Source organism: Lottia gigantea, assembly GCF_000327385.1.
Source record: "Lottia gigantea unplaced genomic scaffold LOTGIsca_27, whole genome shotgun sequence".
NCBI lineage: Eukaryota > Metazoa > Mollusca > Gastropoda > Lottiidae > Lottia > Lottia gigantea.
In genome coordinates this window covers 1,929,148-1,936,350 of record NW_008708846.1, presented here as the reverse complement: position 1 = coordinate 1,936,350, position 7,203 = coordinate 1,929,148, and the positions used below count along the sequence as shown (strand labels likewise).

The window sequence follows — 7,203 nt, the reverse complement described above, 5'->3', positions numbered from 1 at the left end:
TGATTGACTGTATTCGAAGTCGTACAATCCAATCAGATAGCTGCATGATAAAAGAAGTTGGTTATTATAGTCAAGGTAGAAGACAAAGTTCAAAATAGCTTGACATTGTGAAAATAGTTTTACCCGCAACCCTATAATATGATACTTTTTTGGACATTATGGTACAGAACTATTTTTGATTCTACTAACTTAATTTGGATATTTTATTTTTGTCACTGTGACGTGCAAAATAAGACTCTAGAGAAAAGTTTAATTAAGACATTATTAAACATTGAGCTGAAAAAACCAGAATAAATACTTACTCAGCACTTCTATTCGATCAAAAGTTCCTGTTAATCGTGTCATGACATTCAATTCTTTACATGCCTGGAAATACGTCACCAATTAAATATTAAAGGAATATGTGTATCAGAGAAAGCACATAAATAACCTGTCCAAACTGGAGTACAGAAAATCAATTCGCAATTCTGTTAATTACCCGTATTAAGTTCTGGGACCCTGGAGAACTGAAAAGATGCCATTTAGGAGATATGTAAAATCTGTCTGGGTGATCAATGGGCGTAAATATCCATTGGACTAATATTTTTAGTCAGTGCAAACAGTGCAAATAAGGCTGAAGAATGTATAGTATGTAGTATGTAATAAAAAGCCCATGTCTTAATCGATTTTGTGGTTAATGTTATAATTATGACTTGGCTGTTTTGATTTTTAAAAGTATTCCAGGAGGATGGAATGAGAAATTAGTGCGAATCATTCCTACACTGCATTCTGAACAAAGAGTGTAAAGTGCCTCAAAGCTATTCATTTAAATTCGGCATATTATACTCGTTAAAGAAAGGACATACTTAAGTATTACGCGCCGACCGTGGAAGAAATGTGTTAAATTTTCAAAACCAAAGCAACAGTGTTCAGTTAGCTAGGCTATTACTAAAATATAGTAACAATTCTGGATATAGACCACAGTCTTTAATATGCTGCTATATGTTTAATTATTTATCTGGCAAATAGTTTCTTCAAATAGATTCAGTTGTTTCTGATTGTAGAAATATTTTCCAGTGTTTAGTCAAATTATACATCAATTATGAACGAGAATTCTTTATTAAAGTCACGCTATAAAACGAACACAGCATTCGTGTTAAAGGGACAAATGAGCCATTTTTGGACCAATCACACCTAAGACTATATACTTTAACTAAGTGTAAGCCTAAGTGATCGCAATTTACCGTCGAAATTTGAGCCTTCAAATCCATGGGTGCCAAAAATTATCCGCGTTTGAATGTTATAAAGACTTGAGACACTGTCATATATATAGAAAATACATCTATAGAAACAGGAAAAGAAATTCCAAATTTTATATATTTATGAAGGAATTATACGATTTCCTTAAATTTCTTGTACTTCTGAACACTATTGACAAATATATCAAATCGAACCCCCAAAATGTTGCATCTGTCCATTGAACGAATCTTGCTCCTGTATAAGCAAGGTAGCTACTCAAAAACCATCGCGAATTTCTGATCTCCACGAAAATGGATAGACACCATCTTTGCGAAGGAAATGAAATGGAGTTTTACGTCTACTTTTCTGATCTTTGCATAGTAGCAATTCCACAAACCAAAAATATAAATATGGATAAAAATGGAAAGAATAAGTCAATAATTGTAGTCTGTAGAGGGAGCATCTTGAAGTCTTCATTTTTGTGCCTCAACCGATGCTGACAATTGGTGACAAATTGTCTAATCATCGTCGAGACCTAGAGTGAACGGGAGCATGTGCTCACCATGCCAGTCCTGTTTATAAGGTAAGAATTCTGAAATATGTTGTCTTTAATCTTATGGCTTATTAACATCCACATATCTTGCAATCGACATAATGTATCCGAAAGGTCATTAAATGTGTCCATACTTGATTCATCAAAAATTAATGAAATTCTGACAAGTTCACAGAAGCTATAGAACATTACCGTCCACGATAATGAAAGAAATTGAGAATAGAGTTACTACCTAGTAACATCATCAACGACAACTAGTGGAGCAGTAGTTCATCAACCAGTTTTCAGAAAAGTCGAACAGTACATGATAAAGTACTATATATGATAAATCTTCATTTTTGTAAAACGGATTGCCACTTTTAAATTTGCGCCGTTTGACGATTGCCAACAGGCCTTATCGCGCGTTATCGTCATTGTCCCAAGTTTAAACAAACGCGCGCAGACGCTCGCATGCGTCGAACTATTTTTAAGATTCGATTGTCTGTGTTATCTTTTAGCTTCTTGTGATTGGTTGAAACGCCGGCGTATGGTAAATCTGGAAAATGGTACGCCGATGATGTGGATAGTATAAACCTAAGCACTAACGGCGTTAGAAGCATAAATCCATCTTATATAATCCTCACTTTAGTTTCTTGTGATATATGTTAGGTTATTACTCAATAACGAGACAATTTAAACTCTACATTGAAGCCAGACTATCTGATAGGGAAAGCTTTTAGTTAAGATTTGTTGCCTAGGTTATTCTTCGACTAGTCAGCCTACAGACTTTGTGTTTCTAACGTTTATGAGGCTTAAACTCCAAAACAACGCCTAAGTAACTTTGCCCTCAGAATTGTCCTTTTGCCGACAATATGCAATAATTCCCAAAGATAATGTTTATTACATACACTTATCTGAAAATGGTCAAAACTTGGCTAACGGTATGTGGTTAATTTTATTACAGAATTGTGTTATTCCATATTGTCTTGTGTTTTTAATAGTCAAAAGAAAATTTACCTGAAGGATTGATCCGGCTTTTTTCACATGCAGCTTCATTCCTGCACGACTTGTAAAATATCCCGTCCAATAGGCTTTAGGAGGAATAGCATACGGAAAAAAATCATCGGATTTTGTTGGGAGGGTTATCTTTTCCTTGTTTACGTAATGCAAATAACATGATGGCGTGGAGTATAATAAATTAACATTTGAACCATCTGCTTGCTGAAATTGAACCATAAAAAAACATTATTGGACGTAAATATTAGAGATTTAAAGACAGACTATGTGCCAGTTTTTTACAAAATGGATTTCTGGCCATTGTTGTTAAGTTTTTCCATTAATGTTAATAGAAAGAGAAATACTAGTTATATGGACTTCATTTCCTTGGAATTCTTTGAGAAACTTTCATCTTTTCAAAATTATTTCGCAATAAGATTCAACTCTGCGTTTAGACTATGATATAAATATTTCAAAATGTGAATTTCTAAATCGGACTTATATGCTTCCTCTTTATTTAAGATGCAGGTGTTTCTGAGATGTGTTTACCTTAAGGCTTATTGTCACAATACTCGATAAATCTTGAGATATCCAGTCTAGTTCTTCATTGTCAAGTTGTCATTTATTGTCATACAATTATTATCATCAACAAAAATTAAATATAAATTCTTACATGTAAATTAGTATTTTCTATTAAGGCATCCATATTTGAAAACCATTCATTGGCTTGTCTGTAGGCAAAATCGGCTCCCATAGGGAACATCAAATGTTGAGTTTTAAAAACTCTAGCCTGAAAATGTAATGAAAATTGATTACACAATATGCAATAAGCAATAATTTTGACTCTTCAAACGATATGTTAGTAACATCCACGTTGAACACTACACTTTTGAAGAATTTGAGTTTAGTAATCCATGTTGGTAAGGCCTACTTTTTTTTTCATTTTTCATAGAAGTTAAAATATTTGTTTATACTTACTCTCTCCTTGGCTATTCGTATCATATCTTGAACATATCTCGCTGTAGAACTTTTCTGAAACAAAAATGATGTCAATTTGGAGAGAAAATTCGTGTAAAAAGCCATTTTTCCCCAAAAATACAAAACAAAAAAAAGAAAGAAAGAAAAAATTATATTTTACAAGGATAAAAACTTTTCAGTTCACAGTTAAGGATCCTTTCTACCAGTTGGTCCCTGACCAAACCTCTTGGCGTTGATCTTTCCCGGATTACCTGTAGCCATTTTACAGCTGGGTCGACTGGAATGAGTAAAGATGACTTATTCAAGGTCATCGAACTATCACACGCCAATCGAGAATTGAACCCACAACCGCCATTCACCAAGCAAATGATATAAAGAACCAGCGCTATAACCGACTGTGTTAAAACAGTTATTTTAGAATCTCTAGAATGAAAACGCTTAGTGTATTAGTACCTGCACTTACCACATTATCAGGTCGTCTACCTTCAAATTGTAATTCCCTTGGTGCATAGTAACCATCGTAAGACACATGTGTAAATAGAGAAGCTTTGTCACCTAAAATCACAGTATATTGATTCTGAATTAATTGTAGAATGGTTTGTGGTGGATTTAATCCATTCGGTCCCAGTTACCAACTCCAAAGGGTGAGTACGTTAGCGGATATTTGAGACAAATGCAATGATGTATAAAAAGCAATAGATAATTTTACACTTTTCCGTTGAATTAGTCCTAATTTCATTATTTTTGGTTGATGTGTAGACCCTCAACCACGGCGAAACTGTCATTAGGCATTATTCTTGTGGTCAAAGATGGGAACCAGAAAATAGCGTAAATGACAAATAACGAGGAAAAATCCCAATCTTTGGATATGAATGACAATACTTTGGGCAGATCAATATATCAATACATTAATCACCAGTCGTATTGTCTCTTCATAACAAAGAAAAAAAAAAACGTGCATTCATATGAGATCTCACCTAAGTTGGCACTACTTTTCCATAAAAATTCCATCTTTTTATTTTGATGTCTGTCGTTGTAATCTTGAAAATCAATTCTTCCAACGAATAGACCATCAAACCCCATCTAAACAGAGAGAAACTTCAACTGTTCATACATCTTTTCATTAATAACAATATGTTTGAAAGATAGAGGTGGTTTTTAAATCTCCGCAATTATTTGTTCTGCTTTTTTGCAGATAAGCCGAACAGCGTGCAACTTACTCAGAATCTCGATATTGACATCTAAAACGCGCACAGCCAATAAAACACGGTGATCTGGGCGATCAGAATCTTATAATAGTCGAGCAAAGGTATATTTGTCGTATTCAAAACGTTACCACAAATCGTCCACTTTATTCTTAGTATTGTTAACCTGAGATGGAGATGGAGATGGAGACTGTGATGTTAAAAAATATCATCATTGGTATTGTGATATTAAACATTTGTTCGTATTGTCGACCTAAAATATCACAAATAGTATTGTCGTTCTATGAAATTTTGGTGTAAATATAATAGTACAGTCGATCTGTTTTGATATTTAAAAGCGATGGCATGAAATACACTATGTGATATGGCCCACATAGAACAAGTCAATAGTCAACTAACCTGAGCGAATATAGACGAGTGCTCACGGGAGTGACCAAATTGATCAACGTGCCAACCGTATCTAGATTGACCACATTTCCCAAAATGTTTTTCAATAAAATCAAAACCCAGTGTATGTTGATCTATGATATCATTATAAAAAGTTGTAGCAGCATCACTCATACACCAACCACCAATAGCCAATTCCAAACGTCCTAAAAAAATAGATGGAAAATTAGTAAATCGATGCTTTAGTGGGCAGAAGAACATTTACATGTAAAAAATACACTTTTTTTGGCTTGTGTTTTCTTGATGTAATTATTGCTCTTATTTGCAAGTTACTTTTTCGTAGAATTAACTTATGAAGTTTTCCTATTGGTTTTTTTTTTGTGGAAATACCACTTAATTTTTTTTCTTTCTTATATCAACTCATTTTTCATTTTATCTTTGTTTCAATTTTGATAAAATATTGTATATAGGAAAGTTTACTTATTTCTTCTAGTCAATATCGATACTTACTATCTTTTATTAGTTTTTTTATTTGATTTTGTATATCAGGAGATATTTCTCTCCAATATCGTTCTAAAAATGCCATTTCAATAAATATAAATCTTCTGTTAGGATTAGCCACTAGTAATGGAATGGTCGTGTTTAACACACAACGTACACATTCTGTACCCGGATGTTGGGAGCGACCTGTAACATAAACATAAACTTAAGTAAAAGCAAAAATGATATATCGAAATGTAATTTTGAGCTCTGCCATCAATGTACTGTTCAAAATTGGGAAAGTCCCAGCGTGTCTGCTTGACTAGCACAGCAAAAAGAGGACTGCTTCACTAGCCGTTTTTCTCAATGTGATGATAAGGCATTCAGTCACGTAGCTACCCATGGGTCTCAGAGGGAGGGGGGCACAAGCTTTGAAGGGGTGCACAATCAAATCATCAAAATTTTTCAGGGGGCCAGAATTTTCTTTAGGGAGAGAGCGGCGGGGGTAGGTATTCTGAAAAGCTTCTCGTCAGATAAGCTAGAAGTTCTGACCAGCCAATATTTTTATAATTCTGATTAAATAATTCAGACTATAAATATCACAGTAAATTAAATCAGTAATTCTACACACCAGTCTTTTAGTTTTAATAACCATTCCTCGACACTTGAAAAAGGATAATATTTCGAAAACCGTTTCGTGTCAATTGCGTAAGTTTTTGTTTCACTTGTTATAATTTTTCACATCATTGTTAGCGTTATTTATCACCTAAATATATATTTTTTTGCATTTTTCATCTTGCTTTATATATCCCCAAACCCAGTTTGACTTATTTGCATAATTTGATCCCAACATTTTCACGCTAGCATATACAGTTTCCTCCTGTTACATCCACTGTACATTCCCTTCTAACCCCAAGTTATTTTCATTATGCTCCCCAACTACAACAACCACTGGCAAGAAGCCAGAAATAGAAACACTAATCGTCAACCAAACCAATATCACGTACCCTACAACGGCCCTGTCTTCCATCGACCTCTACCACCTACCAATCGCCGACCACCAACCAACCCATCCAGCTATATCCCACCCCATCGCCGACCTACCTACAACACAGCCTACCAATCAAGAGGTAACCATCGACCTGACCAACAACAGAAACGACTACCAGCCCACCGACGCCAACCAGTCCCCACTCATAAGGAGGAAGAACCCTTTGTGAAGGTGTTCTTCCAAGTTTTGCAGTGCCTCCATCATTTGGCAATCCTTACCCTTCAACAGCAAGGCCAACCAGCGTTTACCTTCAAACGCAAAGTCTCTGAGTTGGATAGTTTTATCCGTCCAGCAATGAAAACATCAGCTGTCGACGCGAATATTAGATCCCTCAATCGGACAGCCGTGATCAGATA

General features: G+C 34.8%; 1 protein-coding gene across 1 annotated transcript in view; it reads right to left on the bottom strand.

The window, feature by feature from the left end:
- The window catches only part of LOTGIDRAFT_232262 (hypothetical protein), a 23,082-nt gene that overhangs the window by 12,172 nt on the left and 3,707 nt on the right, over positions 1 to 7,203 (bottom strand). Inside the window, exons 3-10 of the mRNA XM_009056312.1 lie at positions 5,827 to 6,003; positions 5,329 to 5,522; positions 4,702 to 4,807; positions 4,188 to 4,279; positions 3,725 to 3,778; positions 3,420 to 3,536; positions 2,768 to 2,971; positions 303 to 366 (exon numbers count right to left, since the gene is read on the bottom strand). Of these exons, the coding sequence (XP_009054560.1) occupies positions 303 to 366; positions 2,768 to 2,971; positions 3,420 to 3,536; positions 3,725 to 3,778; positions 4,188 to 4,279; positions 4,702 to 4,807; positions 5,329 to 5,522; positions 5,827 to 6,003 (1,008 nt within the window). The remainder of the gene's footprint in view (positions 1 to 302; positions 367 to 2,767; positions 2,972 to 3,419; positions 3,537 to 3,724; positions 3,779 to 4,187; positions 4,280 to 4,701; positions 4,808 to 5,328; positions 5,523 to 5,826; positions 6,004 to 7,203) is intronic.